This window comes from Erithacus rubecula, assembly GCF_903797595.1.
Source record: "Erithacus rubecula genome assembly, chromosome: 2".
NCBI classification, from domain to species: domain Eukaryota; kingdom Metazoa; phylum Chordata; class Aves; order Passeriformes; family Muscicapidae; genus Erithacus; species Erithacus rubecula.
The window spans coordinates 19721110-19743651 of record NC_136685.1 but is presented as its reverse complement, the minus strand read 5'-3'; the positions used below and the strand labels follow the sequence as shown (position 1 = coordinate 19743651).

Below are 22542 nucleotides of genomic sequence, written 5' to 3'. Positions count from 1 at the left end.
TAAAGTCAGGTTACAAGACTGACTGCCTGGAATGGAGAACAAGGCATGCTATATGTGAAAATGAAGAAATGTGGAAACAGTATTTGAGGAATGAAGACATCTCACATCTGGGTGGAAAAATTGGCCCTTGGACTGGATGGAGAGGATAAAAGTCACCATATTGTGCCCATGCCATGAAAAAGAATAGGACAGAAATCTGTAAGAGGCAGTATGGGATTTGTATAAAGCTCCAGGATATGGAGTGGAGCAATGCAGGGAGTCCTCAGGATGGTGCAAAATGAATTTCCATTGGTTTGAAGTGTGTGATGTTTTGCTACCAACTAGTATGCAGCACACAGAACTTCACAGTGCTTTTCAAGTTTGAAGTACATTGCCATTTTTCACCTTTCAACTGTGCTATGACTCAGGTAAGGCCACAGAATGATTTATGACTAATATTTTTTCACAGAATGTGTATGATCAGCGAAGTTTTGAAAAAAATAGAATGTAGCACAACTAGACTGACCTAAAATAACTAACATGTAAACTTATTTTCTGGAAAAATCCAGCTGTATGGAGTCCACTCTGTGAATATCACTGAACAATTGGTTATAATGCTTCCAAATACAGAGCAGAAATGCTAACCCAACGCCATTAAACTTCTTTTGTTCCTTATTGTGCCTGGCTTTATGGATTTCCTTTCCTAAAGGATGAAATTTTGCTGCTTGCAGTTATTAGGCCATGAGACAATCCATTTCCCTCGGGGTCATAAAACTGCCACTATTTTCTCAGCAATTAAAGGAAGCCAAAGTAATTGCACAGTACAACTCAAAGGTATACACAGAAATCTATGCCCAGCTCTGGAAGTACAAGGGAAGTCCTTGTCATGTTGATAGCAGTAACAAATCTCCCATTAACTTAATGGGGCCAAGATTAGTTGTAAATATTTGCTGGGAAAAGTTCTTGGTCATTTTACCTGTGACCCCTGTGTTACTTGAGGTAGATCATGTCTAAGCAGAGAATACACAATTTTGCTGGACTGGAATAAATGTGTTAGAAACCTGCAAGGTTTCCCAGTCAGAAAGATGATGACATTGAAAGGTGGTTCTTTTGAAATACAGCCTGTGATGGCATAATTACCAAAATTTAATCCCAAGGATCCAAACCACATGGACCAACTATTCAGTTGCATGGAACCACCAAATCTCCAGGGTTTCTTTTTTACTAAGAAATACTTATCATTGATCCTTAAACAAAAATCAAACAAAAGAAATAATGCTGATACCTATCATCTCCTTCCCTGATTTTTTTTCTCAGTGTTTCTGGAATTCTTCTGAATTTGTTCACTTTTTATGATGATATATCACAGAGAAAGTTTTTTTACTCCATCCAATACTAAGGGGACTGCAAGAACTAATGCTCGTGTATCCAAGCAAAAATATTTCTAGTATATTCTTGCTAAATTGCCTTTTATTATTTCTTTAAAACATGGATATATTTTTAAAGATTTCAGTTATTTTACAGACTGATCTTCAGGAAAAGAAATAATGTAATAATTAATTACTGAAAGCATTGGCATGGAACAATGACTGATTTAAAATACTATTCTATTTCAAAATAAACTTCATATTTTCTCTTTTAAAACATTAATTCAGCTTTTAAATTATCAAAATTGAAGAAAATTATTTGATTTTCTGTAAGCTTCAGCATCGGTTCCTTGCAGACTTTTGATTCACCAAAAATTTTAGTTTTATCCATGGTCTGACTCAAAAAAATTATTTTACTTTGTGGAGTCCATCATTATCTGGTTAGGTGTACACTCTTGGCACTGTCTCTTGCTGCTTTGCCATTGTATGGTGAACTTTTCTGTTCAGTTCAACCCACTGAGATGGAGGAGGACTCATCCTGATTTTCCTGTGGGGTACAGGAAGAAACAGCAGCCTGGTGACAAGATCCCTTTTAAACCTGTTTCCATAGTTACAGGCAGACAATCTTCCTCTTTACATAACTTGCAGACTGGGAATTTTCCAAATCAGGGTGCTATCTCTTTTGTGCCTGGCTGAGCTCTGCTTTGCAAACATTAATTGCCTTTCCCACAATCACTGGCACCCAGATTTTCCACGTGGCAGTGAAGGGCCAAGCGGTGACTCCTGTTCCTGGGACAAGGTGCTGGCTTAAGCACCCCCACTCTGGGCAAGTTTGAGACAAGGCATCTCAGTATGCTGCTGTCTGTTCTCTAATGAAGAGAAATGACATTATAAAAAGATGGAAAAACAAGTGAAGTTGCACAATGAAAGGTGACAACTGAACTCAGCAGTGAAAGCTGGGATTGTGTTAGCAATCTTTGCTGATGTTTATGCTGCTGCACTGCTTCTGCCAGTGCAAATTCCCTTGGGAACACGGGGATCTTGTGCCCAGCACTCAGGCAGAAAACTGCTGTCATTTACCTCCACACTGGAAGCATCTCCACCATACTGGTGGTGCCAAAATTGCCCCACTCCTGACAGAACCTAAGGAGGCAATGATGGGAATTGTGCAGGAATTCCACAGGAATGTGGAGGTAGAGCATGGTAACATTTTTCTGAGGAAATCAAGAGGACATCATTTAAGCTGCTCATCATAGGAATATATTTTAAATGCTTCACAGTTTATCCTTTGGAAAAGGGAGAATACAATGAAAACACTCCTTAAGGAACATAGGTGTGGCTAAGCAGGCGGTATCTCATCTCATCATCTCATCTCATCTCATCTCATCTCATCTCATCTCATCTCATCTCATCTCATCTCATCTCATCTCATCTCATCTCACCATCATCATCATCACCATCATCATCATCTCTGCAGCAGCCATCACACTCTGTATGGGAAGGTAAATGTTGCAAGTCAGGTACACACCCAGATGTTACAGAGGTCAGCAGGCCACGAGGGAGAGGAAAATATCCCTTCTGTGCTAACATCCCACATGTGAAATTATTTAGAACAGAAATATTTGTTTATGAATGCATAACCCTCTTTGTATTCTGTAGTAGAAGTGGATGAATAATTCATTACAAATATCCAATTTGATTATTCTTACATCCTTACAAATATCTTTGCCTGCTTGTGTGAATTGACCTTGGGCCTAATGGGATTTTTGCAGTTATTTGACATTATGAGGTATTTAATTTTTGGAAATAGCTTTTTGTTTGTAAGCATTTGTTGCCAGCAACCTATAATTAAAATGCTGGACAGTTAGCATGTTTTTATATGATCAGGCCCTATGATATGATATTGTTCTATGACTGAAAGTTACTTACAGATTAAGTTCTCAAACATAACTAAAAGGAATTTGAAGTTCAAAATTTATTTTCTGAAAAATATTTTCTATTATTTCATTAATGTTTTCTACAGTCATTATCATGCCAGTAAGCCTCTACATTACAGTTTTGGGTACAGAAAAACAAAGGATTTGAAGCGTAATTATTTCAAGATATGATGGAATAAGATAAATAAGAAAGGCTATTTTTTTTTTTTTTTCCAGTATCTCTTCATCTACTCACAATTAACAAATCATATGGCACTAAATCGTATCGGGGCAGTCATATTTAAAATCTCTTGTAAATCTGAAAGACTTATAAATTGTCATACCAAACCACTTGGCTACATGTTTTTATTATATGACAGACAGATAGCCCTGTGGTTAGAGGACTAACTTGGGAAATCTGCAGTCAAGTTTTCTGTCAGCCATGAATTATTTGTGTGGTTCAGGACAAGGCCATGGGCAGGGGTGTGAGCTGCCATGGAGAGTCTTGACCTTACATCACTGGGTTGCAATGATCCTTTGTGCTCATCTCTTGTAGACTCTCGACTTCTATTCTCCACTAGACTAAATAGGACTAGATTAAATTCTAGGACTAGAATAAAACTTCTGTACCTCTGAGTGTTAGTGTCACAAACCAGGGAAATATTCAGTCTGTGGCCCATTTAGGAATTTAAACCAGAGTGTTACTCTGGTGCCTGCTGGTTACTGGGATGAGTGTCACTGCAGTGGCTGCTCTGTGTGGCCAAGCCTCGTGCCTGAGTGAAGTCCCACCAGCTGCAGTCAGTCTGCAGATGTTTGACTATCCCTGGATGCTCTGGGGGAAGGTGCACCAAGGGTGGATGTGGCACTGTCAAGAGCTCACTGACAATCCCTCCTCTGTCCTTGGGAAAATTTCCTGCAGTTCCTGGTACATGAAGCTAAAACCCTTGAGAAGTGTTCAGACACTGACTTTACTGAGCAAGGAGGGATAATACAGTAGAAGGACAGACAGACTGAAAAGTCAGGACTTCATTCATGTTCTGATTTCAATAACAGCCATGTCCTTTCTTCCTTCCAACACATAAGGTCATAAAGGCATGATCATGCAATCAACAGTGATTGAATAACCATGAGTTACTGTCTGACACTTGAACCTTACCAATTAATCAAAAGCATCAACTGTGAAATGAAAATACGTTTTTGTAACCTGCCCTTTAACTCCCTTACAGTTTACTTTGCAATCAGGGCACGTTACAAGCATTATTATTAACTGCAACCTGTTTTACAGGTTTCAACTTTTCCTGAACATCAACTCAATACCCATTCCTAAAGAGGAAACAGCAATTTACTGTAGTAAAAGGCAAAGGCGAAAAAAATGTAAAAAGCCTTTAGTGCAAGTTCTTTCTTTGCTTCACATTAGATGCTGCAAACTATAAACTCATGTAAAGTAAATGTTTTCCTGACCTGAAAAAAGGAGTTAAAAATTTTCCAATAATCTATTTCCCCCCTTTACTCTGTGCATGCAGTACCTATTAAAATATATATTTATAAAGAATTTCATCCCATCTTCCCTGTTCACATTTCTTTAACTATTTGAATGCCTTTCAAACACAGATTTTTTTCTCTCTTGTTAAGATTGCACTATTTGCTTTTGACACCTAAAGCAAAATATTGCCTTACCCTTTACATGCCTAAAGTAAACAAGACTAAGAAATTTTCAGATTAGAAAGATAGAAAAAGATAGAAAAGAGTGCTTTCATTAAATTTTTCTTTCCTTACACAGTAATATTTCCTAGATAATATAAACATCAGCTAGAAGAAAGCTTGGAATGAAAGAACTCCAGTTTCCATGAGACTTACAATGAGCTGCTTGAGCTCACACAATAGATCTCTTGCTCCCATCACCATGCCCTGCTACCTTTATTTTCCTATTAGGTTAATCAGGTTTCTTATTTGAGATATTCCTAGTGAAAAGAATAGGAAGTTTTGGTGTGAGTGTGAATCTAGTATCAGTGATACAACCTGAACTCTGATAAGAAATACATGTTAATGAAAAAGCTATGAAGTATTATTCTTAAAAACTGACTGTTAATGCTTAGATAAGTTTTTTGTTTTGTTTTGTGCTTTTTGGGGGTTTTTTGTTGTTGTTTTGGGGTTTTTTTTTGTTGTTTGGGGTTTTTTGTGTTTTGTTTTGTTTTTATTTTTGTTTTTGTTTTTTGCACCTCTGCCTGTTTTAACTAATGAGGTCTTTTACAGAATCAATATGGGAAAGAGTTGAGATCAGTCCTATCCCTTGATACTTTTTTCCAATTAAGGCAGTGGTTCATTTTATTAAAAATATTATTTAATGTCTATTCAGCATTTTCACTCTGGTGTGATACTGTGCAAACATTAATTAAACTCCACCAAAGCCCCAAACCTCACTAGGAAATTCTAAACCCACTTTGCAAACAAGGACCTGGAGCCAGAGATCTTTCAGTAGCAGAGAGATCATAACTTTAAGCCCCTCAGGCCAATGAGAGTCTAGAATCATGAATGGCCCTGCAGTTAGAGCTACCTCAAAGAACACCATCCTGACTCTGTCTTGACTCAGGGCAATTTATTTTACTTCTCAGGGAAAACCCTCTCTGTGTTTTCTTCAGGGATGAAGGTCTCTAGCAGTCGGTCAGATTGAGACTGTTCATACAAAATTATGACATAGTCATTGGGTTATGTATTTACAGAAAAGAAGTGGGCCCATTTCCATATTCCAGACATTAGAGTATCCACCCAGACTCATATTTATCTCCAAAAAATAATTAACTTTATACGTGTCCAAAAGCAAGAAAAAGTGAAGACTAAGAAAGATGTTTGCAGCTTTTTCACTTAAGTTATATATCCAGCTCATTGATTTGAACACAAATCTTCAAGTGACAGAACACAACACCAGGGCAAAGACTGAAAGACAGGTATGTCCTATCCAGCTGTAGAGGTGTAGCACATAAACACAGCTGAGCTTGTCTCTACAGAATTTAACTAACTATCCCACAATTTTTCTAAAGGTCTTTCCAATTTCAGTGATTCCCTGTAGGGGAGAGGGGGATATCATATGTTTTTACATTACTGATGATATCCAGTCCACTTACTTTGTCCACCTCCAGTTTGGTAATTAGGTCCTGTCAGGAGGACAGGATTTTCTTCTGAAAATATTAAAGCTGTCCACCTCTTCCCATGTATTATCTAGCAATCTTTGGTACTTATTTTCAGAAGACTGCAATAAGGACAATGTTTAGGAGCAAGGACAGATTTTTCCTTGCTTTTGGCATATTTTTTCAGTCATTTGGCCATAAATAGTTGAAATGCTTGAAAGCAGCTTAATTTCTTTGTAGTCCAGTTGTTATTTGCTGTTCTTATTGCTGTTTTTCTTTCCTATTTCTCATTTCTGACTAATCCCTCATCTTCTTCCTAGTCAGGGTTCTGGATGATTGGTCAGTTAGGATATATCTTTGTGTTGACCTTTGATTACCTATTTTGTAAGAGGGTCCTTGCTCCTATAGGCACCTGAGGTTTAGTGTTATTGACTTGTATCATTTACTCTGGCTCCAGAAATCCTGCAGTTCTTTCTCAAACAAATGGGAAGGAGAACAATTTTGATATACCTCTAAATCATGACTTATCTCACTTTGATTAAGCTTCTAAAGTAGGCCAAACCTGCTATGTCCTAGAAAAGTCTATCACTCTTCATGGACTCTAAAGGAAATCCTGAGATTTACAGTTTTGACTTGTACATCTGAAATATTTTCCAACTCTCAGATGAGATGAATTCTAACCCAGGACATCTGAACTCCTTCCTATACGCTGTGAAATGGGACAGCAGGGTGAAAAACCTCCAAATGCCCAAGAAGGCTGTGAGACTTGTTCATTTCATGACCCCTCCATAGGATCCACTTGTGAGATTCCTTGGAAGCCTCATGTTTAATGATATCTTCCCTCTTACACCACTTTGATTAAGGCAGAAACTGCCTGAGGCTTCTTCAGTCTCTTCCTTAACACATTCTTCTGTCTAATTTTTGGAATGTATCCTGTAGCTTCTTTTCACTTGCTTTGAAATGTTAAGTGCATAAAAAAGTCCAGTACAGATATTTTTACATTGAACATTAATTACACTCCCTGATTTAAGTGCAATCAAGTGGTAAACACTACTTGTTTGAGAAAATCCTCTTCTAAGAGATTGGCTAAACACAGGGACCTAACCTGTCTGAATTCATGCTCCTTGTTCTAGCAGCTTAGCTAGTTTTCCTTAACACAGCAACTATAATTTCTCTTCCCAGCAGTGGGTAATAACACGGTCAGGGCAAGAGTTTATAATATTCTTGTCAACTACAACAATATCCTAATAGCAAAAAATAAACTGTTGCAATATATTAACATGAGCATATGCACAAAAAGAAAAATTACTTTACACTGACTACTGAAATGTAAGTAAGCTCATGTTGAATAGAGGGAGCTTTAAGTAGCAAATACATAGAAACCACTTCTCATATTGCTTTTCTAAAAATAACCACATTGCATATAAATTGTAATTGCACATAAATCAAAATTCTGACAGATTTCACATAAACCAGTGACAATCTGAGTATGAAATTCCAGGAAAAGAAACTCAATTTTTTCACAGTCTAAATGTATAAAATCGAAGCCAGTGGGACATTTTAGTGCTAGCTTTGTAAGACAGAGGTATCAAGATTTTCCCCGTGTGCTTTAAGAGTTTCTGATTTCTTCTTGCTTCTGTTATTTTTTCAAATTGGAAAGGTAACACTGAAAACTCTGAAACTCTGAAACTTTTTTCATCTGCATTTAGGATGTTCTGTAAAGAGTAAGACAAGTGCATCTGCCTGGGCTAGGGTGGTTCTAGTTTTGGGCTGCTATGGGTTTTGGATAGCTTCGAGAGGTTCCAAAGGTAGTTTATTTCTTCAAAGGGTTCTACCAGCAAAATCCAGACACATAGCATAGCAAAGGGTTTGTATAAACTTTAGGGGTTTGAACTTCTAACCAGTAAAATTATAACTTGAGAACTATCCAATTACTTTGATTCTAGGTGAGAAAAGACCAATCATCTAGTAAAGTTAAAAGTCAATAGAAATCCTAGATGATAACAAGGGTTTTGGTAGGGAGGGGTGGCATCTCTCATGAAAGGTTTCATTGTCTCAGGGCACAAAATCTCAGGGGTCTTTTTCAGGCACAGTTGTATCATCCACAACAAGGAGAAAAACACAAAAGGAGGAAGGTTGCCAATTTCCTTGAACACCGTATTTTGAATCCTCTGCGTGTTAGCCAGACCTGAGGATTTCCCTTCGCATTCTGTAACCTTAGGAGCAGGTGAGAAAAGCCCAGAGGGTCTGTCTGGGAGTTCTGTGCCTGTCACCCGCGGCGCCGGGGGCTGTGCCCCTGCGCCGCTCCTGCGCCAGCCCGCGGTACCAGGTGTCACAGGTGCATCTGTACCTAGCTCCTCCTCGGGCGTCCCTGGAAAACTGAAGCCCGCCTTGAGCAGATCGCCACCCTCTTCTTCTGAAAAGACAGAAACAAAGTAGCTCTTTAATAACGCTGATATTTTTCTACATCCAGACATAACTCTCCACTTGCTTTTAAATCCACTCAGTGACACCTATTACCATTCGGGACCTCTGTTAATGTGAAGCTGCTGAGTTGCTATTATCTGCAGTATCTGTCCCTTTGCCAGTTTTTCAAGTGTTCTTCTATTAGCAATATTATTAATTATGATTATTTTAATTTTGCTAGACATTTTCAAATTACTAGTGTCATAATATTCATAAACGCCTTTTTTGTAACATCTCTTTAATCGTTCTTTCCAATTTTTAAATTGTACTGCCTTTCAGCCTTCATGTAATTATTCCAGAAGAATCCTTATTGTTGGTTCTCCAGTTGCACTTCTAGCACTTCCCACACATGATTCTTACTTTTATTACCTTTTATACACAACCTTTTCAGTTCTGATAGTGCTGTGATGATGACTTTTTGCTATCAATAACATTTTTTTTTTTCAAGAGATAACTTCTGTAATTCTGAAAGAGTATTTAAACTTGGATGATATGTATATGCTGTATGAATGCAGAAACCACCTGAATGTCCAGAGTGCAGCTCTGAGCTACTTTGCTTATATCCTTTCAGAGCTGCAGTTTGTTGCCTCTGCATCACCCTCTGGTCATGCTGTAAACTAATTTTGGACTTGGCACCTAGTCTAGATAATTCTGTAATGGAGCTGCAAATGGAAAATTGGGTCAGTAACAATTGCATGAGATGCAAGATTTGCTTCAGAATATAAACATTACAATACAAAATATGTCAGCAATATGTGTCATGTATTTGCTCAATACTACATTTTTAATGTCTTTTATACTTTTTCCTATTCTCCATATTTGCTGGTATCTCAGGTGGGTGGGAATTATTGAGTATACACAGCCTTCCACTGTCCTCTTTTTTATCATCTGTGTATGTTACCCTGTAAGAACTGGGAAATAATGGAGTACTTCATATCCTCCCACTACCAGCAGCTCTTGAAAGAAAGATAAAATCAAGTATTGCAGACTATGTTTTTCTGGTGCACAACCAAGGACTGATGACTTACAAATAACTCACATCAGTTCCTGCTATCATACCCTTGGGCAGACAGTTCTGTAAGGCTGAACCAACTCAGACTTCTCTTAAGAGTGCCTCAATGAGACCAGCTGGTTTTTGTGGTACAGCTTACAATAGACACAGTTTTGCCTGTTTCAATGCACCATTTAACAGTTAAACATGTGCATTTTACATATTTCTTGGCCTTGGTTACACTTTTTATTCGTAGTCTGATTTTTTCCCAATTATCTCACAGCAAGCAAAATGAGTGAATATACTCATGTGGATCTCTCAAGCAATTGTTCTGAGGTTTTTTTGACAATTTCTGAGGTTAAGAATATCTAATTGATAACAATAAGTTGTATAGCACAGATACTGCATAGAAATTAAGTTCCAAGGATGTTAAGAATGTTGGATAAGCTGAGCTGTCAAATAAACATCCTGTTTATAAACTCAATCATTAAATAAACTCAGTCTGCTAAAATACAGCCTACAAGAGAACTCGGTAAGTGATGGATGAAAAGTCATACACAATTTAAAAAATGACTGGCATATGAATTTAAATTAAACTTCATTTGGAGAGGTAATGGACAACTCTAATTAAATAAAAGCACAAATTAGGCAGTTTCCATGGAGACTTTGCTCACATGATCTGCCTATATTGTATAACTCATATGCTTGTCCTCTAATGTGGCTGCACAGGAATCAGTTGTAAGTAATGAAAGTTATAACAAAAATATTCAGAAGGATCCTTTATATTCTTGTAAGTAAGTAGGAGATCTTACTGCTAACTTCAAAATCAAGAAGATAGTTTTATATTTTTGAAAAAGCTATTAATTGATTCCAGAGGTCTATCATGCACATATATTCAGAAACACATACAGAATGAATGCATAACATTATTTTCCCTTTCAAGAAATCAGCATCATAAAACAAATCTGCCCAAAACTAGACTAAGATGGTAGAAGCAGGATAACTAAACATTTGGGGTGTGAAGTGTTTGAGGAAAAAAAAAAAAAAAAAGAAAGAAAAAAAAGGTTTTTTCCAAAATTAAAGGGAAAGGTCATGCAATGAGATCCATAAGTCAGATTCTGATTTTGCTGTAAGCATTCCTGTGCAAATTTGAACAATCCATTTAATCTCTTTCTGTCTCAATTTCCCATTAGAATTAGGATTAAAATTAATTTCTTTCTTGTAGCTGTACTACATTTGTTAATGTCAGTCACTTGTCTAGAAAAGCCTATAGAGAGAACAAAGAGGTGTAATGTCCTTCCTGCAGAAGAGCTATATTCTGTTATAAATAGGGTCAATTGCAGCTATTTCAAAGGAACTTAGAATTTCTTTGTCATTCCCTTAGGTTTATGAATCTTTATGAGGGTTATGAGTAGGTCTTAATGATTAGTTTACTTCCTAATTATGAGGACTTCTTATTTCTTTATATTTTATAAGTATGTATTCACATCACTATTTCATAATTTCTGTTCTTTTCAAAAGGCTTTTTTCAGCCCTTGAAGAGATTCAGTTTTTGTGTTCTGCACTTATGAAGCATAAATTAATCTAGAGTCTTGGTGGCTCTGGCAATATTAAACAGATACTCTTTGTATGAGATTAAACTGTACTCCAAACTCATATACCTTCAGCATCATGCATACATGGCCTTTGTTTCTTCAGTTTAATTTTTTTTCCTAGAAATTGCCATTTGTATTATTGACTGTAAAAATGAAAATCATAGCCTTCATTCATGAACACGCAGCATTCATGAGCACATCATGTGTCACAGTAATGGAATCATGCAGATTATCACAGCATTCCCACTCATGCTGAAATGCAAGTGTCAGGGAATGAGTGCATTCATTTCATGCCATTCACCTTCTCTGTCTCATAGATATACAGCCCTCAGTTGCCCTTTTCTGCCTCCTGGTAGGACATTCTACATCAATGGACACAGAAGAAAGTCGTGCTCTTAGCATGGAATGCTTCAATGAGCAATAGATTGCAAACAAAGAGATTATGAAAATAGGATGATTTACAATGTAAGGTCTTTAACAATATATGGAACACAGTTCACACACAAGGGACACATCAATAAACAAACTACTGCATCCCAGACAGGTCTAAATAGAAAGCAAGACTCTTGCTCTGAACCTGAAACTAAAACAGCAAGAAAAGTCTGCACTCTCAACAGGGCTCAAAACATCGACAAAAAATGAAAACTCTAAAATGCAGAGAAATTTGCTTTTGTGAAAGCTCAATGTATAGTAAAATGATGCTGTGATCTGCATAAGTAGAAGACCACAAACTATCACGTACATGTAGTATCTCATTTTCCTTTTTAAATATGTGATGTATCTGTCATTCATTCCAGTGCAACACTGCACAGATGACACTTAAAACTGTGATAGGAACTTGTCACAGCTGAAGTTTTCCAGACTTAAGCTTGGAAATGTCAGGAGATATTGCTGAATTGGAACCAGCTTGACACATCCAGACGGCTCATTCAACCCTGAAGCTGCTGCATGTGCCGTAGGGAATGACACAGACCAGTGCCCAAGATCAAGCTGGCATGGCACAGCCTTTGTCCCAGCACAGGCTGGATGTGTGTCAGGAGTGTAGCCTGGCTTGTGCTGTTCCACACCCTGCTGAGGAGATGCTCTCTAGGAAAGCACAGCTTGGCATGGGCCAAACCTGGTCAAGGGTATGTGCTGTGGCAGGGATGAATAATCACTTTGCCTATACTTCAAATTTTGTCATCACAGCTTTAACCTCTGTCTGCTCTCTGAACCTGATCCATCAGTTTAAATTCTATTTCTCCACCTGCAAAGTCTTGCCTCTTTGTTGGCCCTCATTTTTCATGCATTCATTCTACTCTTAACAACCAGGCATGTTGTTTCCATCTCCTAATTGTCCTCTTTTATAACATATCCATCCAAAAATAGGCTCCATTGTCAGTGGACTTGTTGCTCACATGCTTTAAAAGGTTCACATCAGCAAGACTTATAATCAATTAATTGCCTTCTCCATCACAATATAAGAGCAAGACTGAGCTAGAACTGATACTGAGCTTAGTTCTATTTATTATTGGCCTGCTCTGGACCTCGCATCAATTTTTTTCACTGTGTTATTTTCTTTCAGCCTGCAAGCTCTCTATGGCAGCTGTTGTTTTTTAGTTTTTATACAGTGCCTGGAATTATAAGTCTGGCGACAAATGAGAGAAAACACAGCCCTAAAAATGTTTGAATTAAACTGCAGCTGGAATTTAATTCAATCACATAATGAAAGAATGTGTCCAGAGGATGAATATGGGACACTCACCACATCACTCCATAATCTGAGGAAACACAATCATCTCTACCAGACCAGGGAAACTTAAAGATATAAAAGAGAAATCTCCTGCATCTCAAGTCCTGCTATGCAATTGAGGCATTTCCTGCAGTTGGCTTTTCACCCTGGCCGAAGACATCCCCAGACTGCTCAATGTATGTCATGAGAACAGAGAACTGAGAACTGGTCCTGACCTCAGGGAAACAACCAAATGTCTGCGTGCCTGGGAGATGTGATGGACTCCTTGCCCCTCCTGACAAGATTGGATTGGTTTGGACTTCCCCAAGAGGCTAAAAACACTTCTGGAAAATCTATTCCTTTCCTTACCCAATCCTCAAGAGGTTACATCCAATTTTTATATTGCATCCATAAAGCACACTAGGCATGGTGAAGGCTCCTCCTCCAGCCATAAGGTCAACTGGCATGCTCTAGCCATATCCTCAAGAAGAACAGGTTGGATCCATCCAAACTGTGATGGGGAATGATCCCTGGTCCATGCTAATTTCATAGTAAAGCCTGGGAATCATTTGGGACAGAGAAAATTAGCTGGCCAAATGTAAGACTAAGACAGGGACCTGTTTGAGCAGCATTGCAATTAATCCAATTCCTATTTGTTGGGCATTGTCCTGGCACTGTTTAATTTACTACAGATGTAGCCCAGGTGGCAGTATTGTCAAATACAATATTCTCATGCATTGTTCTCATAGCATGCTGATAAGCAACAAATACACAGAAGGACAGCAGGGCTGGGAAAACTCTGATTGAAATGAAAATTAAAGCTGATAGTAGCAGATTTAGGGTTATTGAGGTTTTCCTTTGCAAGAGGCCTGTGTGAAAAGTATTAACAGTAAGAGGAAGTAATTTTTTAATTAAATTGCTTTTTCTTTTCTCATCATAGCCTCCTTTTTTTTTGTTGCTCTCTCTCTCTCTCTCTCTCTCTCACACACACACACACACACACACACACACAAACACAGACATGTTCCTGGTGAATTCAGCATAGATCTTTTAATTTCAGTATGCTTGCTCAAGCACTGGCCCAAAAGGATATTGCTAGAAACAGGGCAAATACATAGATAGCCTAAAATACCTTTCCAGCTTCCTGCAACCAGCACTTAAGGGACTTCCTGAGACAGAAGTTTAATCTAGACCATCATTTTTAATAGTCACCAATGGGTCTATCCTCTATGGATTTATCTAATCTTCTCTGAGCCCATTTATACTGATAGCCTCCACTGCATCCTGTGCCAATGCACCTCACAATTTAATTATGCTTTATTTGAAAAAGAATTTCCTTTTTGTTTGTTTATCAGAATGCCTGGTAATTAAATTAGGTGCCTCTAGTTCTTTGGTTGTGAAAAATAATGGATCATTGAGCCCTACTCACTATGTCTATATAATTTATAATTGTGCAGATCATATCCCTCCCTTAGTCCTCCCTTTTCCAAACCAAAGAATCAATCTGCTTAGTAGTTTACTATGGCAGAGCTATTCTAAAACTTTCATTATGCTTTTCACTCTTCTCTATACGTTTTTGTTTCTCTGCCATGCAATTTTCAGACACAGCAGCCAGAAATTCAAATGGCTTTACAGCATGTTTGTTTGTTGTTTTTTTTTTTGTTTTGTTTTGTTTTTGGTTTTATGTTTTTTTAACTGTGGTATGGTGTGGTTCTCTGTTTTTTTTTTCTTCCATTTTCAAAAATATTTTCATCTGCCCTTTTCATAACTTAGAGAATTCATTAGTCATATTAAGTTGTGCCCAAGAGAGACAATTTATTTGGCTTTCCAAACACAAACATACTCCTCTTATATATTACACTAATAAATATTGAAGTATCCCAGCCTTTTACTTAGAAAGCTCTTAAAACAAACCACCCTTCACATTCCCTGAAAATCAGGACTGAGGAATTCCAGTTCTCTTGCTTTCATCCAGCCTTTCCACTTTTATACAGTATAGTTCCAAACAGCAGGACTATGAAATCAGGTGCCAGGTTTTGGAGAGAGTGGCCACAGACACAGCCTAATAAATCAGGGAGAGGAAGCCAGCTGTGTCAGCCAGATTCTACTTTGGAAAAAGAATAAAATAAAATATATTGCGGGGGACCACAGAAGGGATGTCAGGGATCATCTTGGTCTTGGCACATGAACTCCCACCTTCCAGCTTTTGGCAGCTGAAAATCATCCATCAATATTGCCCTGGCAGTATTGTGGTGATCACCCTGGAAAACTTTGGTTCCCCACAGCAGCCTCTCCTGAGACAGCCAGGGTCATTTTGCTCCTTGAGAGGCTTTCTGAGCTGCCTTATGCCTCTTACCCCAGAGATCTACAAGTTCCTCTTCCCTTCCTCAATTAAAGCACTAAATCCAAAAACGTGTTGGATGATGCTGTGAAGTTTTAAAGCAGAGTCACTTTTCAGTCAATCTAACACTTAAATGAATAATTCAATTAAATAACTCTATCTTCTCATAACAAAATGAACAAGTGATTGTGAGGGGAAAAAAGTGACTCAGTGATAAGGCATTGTGTTCAAACATGGCTTTGTGTGATGTGCTTCAAACAGTCTACAGAATTCCTAAAAGTTCATTCTTCCCAGATTTTTCAGGGCTGAATGACTATGTCAAGCCCTGAAGAAGCTATTTACCCTTTATTGGTTTTCAGGATCTGTGAGAGGAATCCCAAATATTCTATAATAAAAAGTGAGAATATTAAAAATAATATCTCATTATTGTGAATTATAACCCACATTCTGTGAACCTAGTAGTTCTGGATACCCCAAAAAAATCTCTAGTTCTCCCTACAGCTCTTCAGAATCCATTATATTTCTTATGCAGGTAATCTGCAACAATTTCCTTTGGTACACTTTCCTCTTCCACCCACTGTGCCAGCTCTTGGAAGAACTCTAAGTTACCTCACAGTGGACAATTGAGGAGGTCCAGGAAGTCTGTCTTGGACCTTGGCAGGGAGGAAATGCAAAATGCATGTCAGGAGGAATAGAAGGATTTTGCACAGCTGTGAAGTCTTAACTATCCTGACAGAGAAATAAAATGATCACCAAATCTATTAAAATACCTGCAGAAATTACATGAAAACATATTTGAGAGTCAGTGGTGAGGAAGAATGCCAGAGAAAAATGTAGGAAAAAGTCCAGTAGTGAGAGGGGAGTATGCAAGTCAGAAAACTTGACCTATACCTCTCCTAAAAGTACATAAAAATTGTCCTTGAATTGCATCTGTTTGTGACGAAGAAAGAAGATATTTTTCTTACTGGATGAATGTGATCATAGTGATCTTTCTATCTTCTGCACATGTATGGAAATGAAATGTAATTTAGAAAAAAATAAAATGTAGCTGAAATTAGCCTTTTCAATGCATTTCAAAATCCTTTTCTGAAAAGGCATTTATTTAAGACTTTCCTTAAAAATTACTGAAATCTCTAATACTAAACTATGTTGACAGAACATGGATTTTCTAACCTTTCCATTGTCAGGTTAAAACTAGATACTCTCACACTATATTTTGCTTTACTCTTTGGTAAAAACCACAACCAGATATACAACAATTATTGCTAGGTCATGTTATTCTGATTTTACAGATTCATTTTATGGTAGGGCAAAAGGTCTGAGCAATGCCCCTGTCTTTCAAATGTTCAATAAATAAGATATTTTATCATTAGAGAACAACTGCATTTGTTACACTGATCTACCATACTATGAGACATTTAGCATGGAAAACCTTTGACCCCAATGGGAAGTGAGGGCAAGGTCAGCAGTTCCACTGAAAACTGAAATTAGCTATTAGTATCTGCAGCTGTGAAACCCCTCAATGAGGCCTTTGACATTAGATGATGAAACTCTCTATAACTGGAGACAGGATGTGCATATGTTTTTCTCTACGTTCAAGGTTAACAGAGAGCAGAGGAAGGGCTCAAATATATTAATTCTTACACAAGACAATTTTGGTGAGAATTTCTGTGAACACCTACATGCTGGGGTGGTGAGATTGACAGCTGATGGGATTTTTTTATTTAGCAAATATGATTATATATTATATAATATGCAGCTTCCTTTTGGCAATTTAAGCAGATATGAAATGCAGAACCTATAAATGAGCCTTTTTTCTCTCTCAAAAATAGCAATAATCAGAACAAGTTTTCTTCCTAGAAAGAATCATGGGTCTGGAGCAGCTGTAGCAGGCAGACTGATGGATCAGGATGCCTCATTTCTTTTCCCTGTGTTTTCATCATCCTGTGGATGCTGCTGAAGTTGTGCTCCGTGGCTCAGATTTAATGCATTTTCCAGCAACTGGTTATTAGTTCCTCCCCCACCATCCCTATGCAATTGCAATGTGAGATTTGCTCCCACATCTACTTCCTTCCATCTCTCTCATCTACCCCTTGTCCTGTATCATCCTTCTCTTTTCCATCTCCTGCATATTTATTTTTTTCTCCTTTTCCCTTTTAATTCTGCCCCATTATTCTCTTTTTTTTTTTTTTTTTTTTTTTTTTTTTTTTTTTTTAAATCTTCTTTTTCCATTCAGTGTTAATACAATTGAGGTACAAGTAATATGGCCCAGGTTGAAGGTCAACTGAAGATTTTGTGCATGATGCATGTATAGTCCCAAGTCTGTGTTTTCCTGAGTTCTTTGTACCACCAGGTCTTTAATGGAGAACTGCAAATATTTAGGAAAACCTAAGAATTTTCCCTCCTTGTTCCCATAGCAATTTTCAGCTACAAATCATAAAATCACAGTTTAAAAATAACTTTAAATTAATTAAATTGTTAAGTGATAATCTAAAATCAAAGAAACATCTATATTTTCAAATTAATTTCATACTGTTTTATCCTTTTTTCACAAGTCAAAAAGATTTCAGGCAACACATATTCAAGGTAGAAAAATGAAATTTCTTAAAATGTCAAAATAGGATGCTTAAACAATTGAAAATCTCTTTGTTCCCCCTGCATTTTTAAGAAAGAATTTGTTTGGAACTGACTCATAAACAGCTTCAGGAAGGTTGTGCTTTACAAAGAAAAGGATTTTGCCAACTACCTCACCACAGAGAGCTTTCTCACTAATGCATTTGTTTAACACTGCACAGTGGGTGCAGCCCTCCTTGGCTCCTCTCTAGTTGCTCTAGAAATTGTGTAATATATAGCAGATATTTCTGTGATTGCTGAGGATATACAGACACACTGACTCATTACATTTTAAAATCAGTTACAATGGGGCTGAGGTGAACCTTTCTATTTGTTGGTTGTGACATTCAATTACAACCTGAGCAGCTGCTGGGTTATTTGGATTTTCCCTATGACACAAACAGAAATGAAGTTGAAGGAGAATCAATTCTCTGTGTGGCCAGTGAAAATGGAAAGCTGTCTGTTGTGGGATGGGCAGAATCAATATTTAGGATGCTGCAAAGGGTACACAGATGCTCGGCCAGTTCCTAATCTTAAAGTTTACTGTACTGATCTCATCAAAAGAGACACAGTTTTCATTTCATTTCTCAAGGATAGGCTTTCCATTGAAGCACCTGGGGAGCCTGGGCACCCTTGTCTTCCTCCCCTTGGTGAGGAGGAGTGGGCAGCTCTAGACTGATCTCTGCCCAACCCATTTCTTAGGGACTAAGGAAAGTGCTGGGTTGCCAGTCTCATCACCTCCATCCTCAAATGAGGGCCTAAAGCAAAATGACATTAAGCCAGACTGTCATGGTTACTTAAAAAGGAACTGAGAAACTGAACACAAATATTTGCTCTCAGCAAAGGTGCTATTTGTTCAGGTCACCTCACTAGCTGTGGTTATGTTTGTAGCTGCTATGCTGGCAGAGCTATAACCTAAATTTCTTCCACTTTTAACTGCTGCTAGTCCTACCTGAGCGACAAAGCAAAATAGTTTCCAGACCTTGCTCACTATGAGAATTTGTCTTTGAGGTCTGTGTGTGGGCAAATACGTACGCAGAGCCAAGGTCACTGACATTATGTACATGGACTCTTTCTACTCCTGTATCTGCAAGGCATTAAAGGTGCTTTGCACAGATGTTCACTTGGCCTTTTCCTGCCCTGGCAGGAAATACATCCAGCTTGCTCTTTGCAAGAACTCACACAACTGAAAAATTTAACAACAACGGAAAATGGTTTAATAATATCAGCTTATGTACTTGATCAGATTTGGTTGGTTTAATATGCTTAAGAATATCAGCTCTGCTGAAGTAACCATCCATCTGCCTGAAAGGTAAGTAAAATCAGTTAAACCATAGCCTGAAAGGTACAAGTACCAGGAATTAGATAATATCTGCCAATATTGCAGTGTAAAGAAGTTCAGTTACCAAGGGTCAGCAGACATAGGGTGACTAACAAACTACTGCAGCATGCTAGTGTGGGCAGGGCTCTCACTTTGATCTGTCCATCACAGACACAAAATATATAAGAAATAACACATCTGTTTACAGTTATATTTGGGCAATTTCAGTACCTTGAGCATAGTATCTTTTAATTGCAATCCATTTTTATCACAGCCTTACTCTAAAAGCTGTTCAGGACACCCAGAAACATTTGATGGGATGTTACACACAGTCATGCAGTATTTCAGTTATGATTGCATTTTCAAGTGAAGAAGGAGAAAGGCTTGTATAAGGTTCTTGTATAAGCTCAAATTACAAATGGAAACCAAATTATTACTGTTAGCCTCATTTTGCTTCTCCATATCTTTGTTTATTCAAGGCCATAAGTAGGTTCACCAAAAAGGCCAGAAGCTAAAATGGAATATTGAGACTTCAATTTCTGATGCAATGCTCAAATCAAGCCCAGGCAGGTAGTGACAAACTCCTTGGCTGAAAATGAATTAGCAAATTCTGTGAATTCCCACAAGAGAGGTGTGCCATCATGACAAAACTTTCATCTCTTCTCTGTTGTCTCAGAATCAAAGGGCAAGTGGAATAAAATCCCCTGTCAGCTTCTTACCTCATCAGTCAAGTCACATCAGCAAGACAGGACTAGGAATTTTGCTTCCATGTACCCATTATTCACCCATGCAACTGGATGTAGTTCCTGTGCTGTCATTCTGGTAACTCTTAAGGACATTTGCAAGTTTTAAGAATGCAAAGATGGTTTTGTTCCATGGAAATCCATGAGTAAGGCCTCTACAATTTTAGTAATTTGGTCTCTCAGTAATGGGATTTAAAATGAGTTTAAATCAGGGCTTAATTTCTGCTCTTTCAGGACAATGGCAGTGATTAGTAGTAATGTTTGACTTCCACTTCCATTTTTTTTAATGCAGCTGTAATACTGTCTGCATTTGGCTGCTGCTTTAATGATTACTAATGACTTTCTTTTGGAAGTAATATTATTTTTTGTATTCATTCTCCGGCCTCTGAGCAAAAAGCTAATTTGAATCAAATTATGGAGTCTCTTCATATAAGACCTTCCGTTGGTTTAACTTTATTTGGAGTCAGTCCAAAATGGCAAAGGCATTGAAATCACACCATGTATTTAAAGGTGGCAGAAAGAATACAACAGTGTGAAAGTGGCAGCTAAAAATAAATAAGCAAAAAGATGCCATACTGACAAGAAACATACATCAATGACTTTCTAGCCATCAGTTCCAGCATTGAAGGCATTTAATGGGTTAAATTTCACTGCTGCACCCTCATTTCTTATATGTAGAATCACCTCCTATCACATCCGTGCAGACAATCACCTATGGCATCATTGAGGGCTGTGCTCTGTGCAGTCTCTTAATCAAAACATAACCTCTGAGCATGCCTTATGCATCCCTTCCTTTTGGATTTCCTGAGGAATTTTTCTTGACTTACTCCTTGACTCTCCTTTGGGGGAGAGTGTTGTTGGGCGTTTTCTTGTTGTTTTTTTTCCTTTTTTTCACTTATTATGTCTGTTCTAAGAAAATATCAACTCCTTGAGGCCTAAATTTCTTTGCAGGAATGTATTAATTTTGATGAAGGTTTCCTCTTCCAATCAAAGAGAGAAGGAAATCTGCCTTGGAAGAACTTGCTAATTTTGACATTGATTCAGCCTAGAAGAAGCAGCTATCATCTGTTACTTTATCTGGGTCAATTTTGGTGTTAGAAAACAAGTCCCTCACTTTGATCAACCACTCAAGTATCTTGGTGTTCTGGACTTGATATTTTCTAAGTTTTTTTGTTGGGCCTATTTAAACTAATTTAAATGATTAAAGGTTTGTTAAGACAGAGGGAGGATGATTCACCAGGCCAAAACATAAAGGTTTCACTTTCTGCTGGGTCTGTCTGGGATGAAGCTCTTTTTCTTCATCTCAGCCCAATGAAGGAGGAAGGATGTTTGTAGTTATGGCAATAACCACAATATGTGGATTTGTCCTTGTTATGGTTGCTGGGTCCCTCGTTTCCACAGAATGGCCACACACTTTCCTGCTGATGATCTCTTTGGTTGCATGTACAGCTCTTACTTTCTTTATTAACTGTCATTATCTTGGTCCATGGGTCTTTCACCTTCCTTCTATTTTCACCCATTCCATGGCAGAGGGAATGAGGAAACAGTTGTGTGGGCATTTGGCTGTTGGCTGGGGTTAGCCCACAACCCAGTTTTGCTGCAGTCCTGAAAATTTGCAATCCTGACAAGTCCTGTGATAGTGAAAAACTGTTTTCTGTTCAAATGTTTAATTGTCCAAATAAGACTAGCACCTGTTGAATATCCTCTGCACTTGATTTGAAATTACTAATATTTGCACCATGCAAATGACCGGCTAAGTGGGCAGTTGGACTCAACAATCTTAGAAGCCTTTTCCAAACTTAGTTATTGTATTTTGCAGCTCATTCCATAAAAGGGAGGGAAACAGAAACAATTTTTTTCCCCCACAGAACTTCTTTTAAAGTTTTTGGATTTGTGGACTAAAATGGAATTGTCAGTGACTAAAACTTACTGCCTTTGAAAGATATAGAACATGACATTTGTTGAAATGTTTTCACTGATGCAAAATCCCACAAAGTTAGGCTCAAATACCCTCTCCCCAACCCTAAATTTTGCTAAATCTTTGAGTGAGAGCAGGGCCTCCTGTGCTATCCTGTGCTCACTCCAGTACTTTGCCATCTCCTACAGGCTGATGTGTGCTTATCCATCTTCAGCTCCCTGTTCTCATATCCATAAACACACTTGCTCAAGATCTTATGTCTTATTAAGAATCACTACAGGACACAAAACTTTAGTCTGCCTAGAAATGACCAGTTGCTAAGCAATAGCAACTCAGGCCTTCACCACCAAGAGCAGACACTGAGTCCTGCACAAACTTCACTGAAGCCTGAGCAGCAGCAGCCTTGCTGCCATCAGTTCTGGAGCTAACACATCAGCCAATCTGCTGCACTAATTA

General features: G+C 38.0%; 1 protein-coding gene across 4 annotated transcripts in view; it reads right to left on the bottom strand.

The window, feature by feature from the left end:
* Positions 1–22542, bottom strand: part of DLGAP2 (DLG associated protein 2) — a 438256-nt gene that overhangs the window by 88175 nt on the left and 327539 nt on the right. For all 4 annotated transcript variants that reach the window (XM_079325551.1, XM_079325552.1, XM_079325553.1 and 1 more), the window contains one exon: positions 8738–8803. In XM_079325551.1, the coding sequence (XP_079181677.1) occupies positions 8738–8803 (66 nt within the window). The remainder of the gene's footprint in view (positions 1–8737; positions 8804–22542) is intronic.